Genomic DNA, 2,500 nt, shown 5'->3' with positions numbered 1-2,500 from the left:
ATTTGGACCCACATGTGTTGGAGGAGAGAATGAACGAAGCGAGAAGTAAGTTTGAAAGAGCTTGTCAACAAATCGTTTTACTCGACCAGAAAATCAAGGACTTGGACGTGCGATACAGGAGAGCTGTCAAAAACAAAAAGAATTCCTTCAGATACAATTTAAGACTGAGATTGTCAGTGGTTACTGGTGTGAAAATGATGTATCACCACTATGCAAGCACGAAAACCCTTTAAAACAAAACAGAACATTTAGTCTGTTTTATGTATTTTGATCTTTCCAAAATTCAGTAATGTTGCCTCTCATTTTTGTTTATAGATAGTATGCGCTTGGCTAAGAAGCTCACAACATTGCCATCCGGAAGTATAACAGACCAACACACAAAACTATGTGTAACCTTGAACGTTTATAGTCGGGTTAATACAGTTTAGTGAGAATTACTCATAAAAGCGGATGGCAAAAAACAATAACAAAGACCTGAGTGACGTCAACTTCGTTCTATCTATATTTTTTTGTTTGGGTTCCTCAGGAGCATGTGTGTTTTGTAATGGAGTACGCGTGTGGAGGCGATCTAATGATGCACATACACAACGATGTGTTCACAGAACAACGCACCGTCTTCTACTCTGGCTGTGTTGTCCTGGGACTCCAGTATCTCCATGACAACAAAATTGTCTACAGGTGTGTTGTTTAACTCATTCAATCCTAGAGATTTTTGCTACTTTTCAAAATTGGAAAAAAAAATGTATTAAAAATGAGCATGTGCATATCATTAACATGTACTAAAAACATTAGCTTTGATACTACACCTATAATTTGTCTCATAAAAATGTAATAAATTGGCATGGGGTAAAAGTAACCAGGGAAAAACTACGGATATAGTCGGTGTTAGGGTTGAGTGAGTTAAAGCTTGGCGGGCAATTTTCTGTTTTTTGTTTTTTTCTGGGGTTTTTTTTTTTTTTTTTTTTTCAGTGATTTTCCTACTTTTTAAGGGTTTAAAAAAAAATGTTGTTAGGATTCTTTAAAGATTCCATTGTTGACCAACAGCAAAACGTAACATGTAAAACGAGGCATGACGCCTGTTAGGCGATCTTGCAATTTTTTTCCAACATAGACAACGCTGTTATCGGCCATGGTACTCAGTTACTATGCGTCATTACGAGGGAACTTCCAATAGTTTAGAACCAGCTACTAAGTTACTATGCATCGTTACGAGGGAAGTGACGTCAGGACTGTTGACTCCTATTGGATTGAAATTTATACTTTCTTCTTCTTCTTCTTTAAAAAAAAAAAAAAAAAAAAATCCAGAGATTTGAAACTGGATAACCTCCTGCTGGACTCCCAGGGCTACTTGAAAATGGCCGACTTTGGTTTGTGTAAAGAAGGGATGGGATACATGGACAGAACCAGCACGTTTTGTGGCACCCCAGAGTTCCTCGCCCCTGAAGTGCTGACAGAGACGTCATACTCCCGGGCTGTGGACTGGTGGGGACTCGGTGTCCTCATCTACGAGATGTTGGTAGGAGAGGTAAGAGCTCAATCTTTTTCTTCTTTCAGCTTATCCCGCATTTTGCAGGGTTGCCATAATGAATGCCACATCTCCATGCATCTCGGTTCAGAGCATCATCTTCCTCTAGACCCAGTTCTTTCATATCGTCCTTATCCCACCATCTAGTCTTTGGGCGTCCCTTTTTCCTCTTTCCCGCCAATTGTAAGTCCAATACTATACTTTCCTCCCCACATACCTCCTCTCTTGTCTCTTTACATGTCCAAACCATTTCAATCTATCTTCTCCCATTTTTATTGATATATTCTTCACTTCAGTCAACCTTCGAATTCGTTCATTTCTCACTTTATCATTTCTTGTCCAGCCAAGTGACCATCTCAACATCCTTTTTTCTCAATAGCGGTATTTATTTATATATTTATTTGTCCAGTGGTCGTTTATCCAGCCATTTAAGAGCTGCCAATTCTTTACAGGATTTTTCTGTTTATTTTTGGCCTATAAAAAATCGAACACCTGAATTGATTTGTTATAATCCCGGTATTGTTTTCTCTTCTTCTTCGTCTTGTGGAAACCTCCAATATTGTCGAGGATCACTCCACAGTTTGTAGGGTTTTACATTTTAAAATTGTTAAAACAATGCACATACTACCAATAAAAAAAAAAAAAAAAAATGTTTCCATTTGTTTTATTGACTTATTTTGAGTATTTATATGTTTTTTTAAAGCATGCATTTTTTTCTAATTTCGTAAGGCTACTCATTGTTATAATCATCACCCAAATTCTATGAGAAACACAACAGTTTTTGATATTGTCATCTGAGAATTGAGATGAGAAATTACAGTTTGCTTTATATCTAGATAAATGTGCTCCTGCATTCTGTAAAATCTGGGCGGGGTTCCTGATCTCCCATAGTGTGTAGGAAGGTGCTTACTGTGTCTTCTATCCCCCTATATTATCTGTTTTCCAACTTACTTTCTGTCTTTGTCTTGGAATGAG

General features: G+C 37.5%; 1 protein-coding gene across 1 annotated transcript in view; it reads left to right on the top strand.

Moving 5' to 3' along the window:
* LOC144979258 (serine/threonine-protein kinase N2-like) overlaps positions 1 to 2,500 on the top strand; it is an 85,208-nt gene that overhangs the window by 73,815 nt on the left and 8,893 nt on the right. The window contains exons 17-18 of the mRNA XM_078925870.1: positions 527 to 678; positions 1,306 to 1,525. Coding sequence (XP_078781996.1) covers positions 527 to 678; positions 1,306 to 1,525 — 372 coding nt within the window. The remainder of the gene's footprint in view (positions 1 to 526; positions 679 to 1,305; positions 1,526 to 2,500) is intronic.

The sequence above is a fragment of the Berghia stephanieae genome, chromosome 9 (assembly GCF_034508935.2).
Source record: "Berghia stephanieae isolate SIO BIC M18660-M18661 chromosome 9, UCSD_Bste_1.3, whole genome shotgun sequence".
NCBI classification, from domain to species: domain Eukaryota; kingdom Metazoa; phylum Mollusca; class Gastropoda; order Nudibranchia; family Aeolidiidae; genus Berghia; species Berghia stephanieae.
The sequence above is the reverse complement of the archived record's forward strand: the minus strand, read 5'-3'. Positions and strand labels throughout refer to the sequence as shown.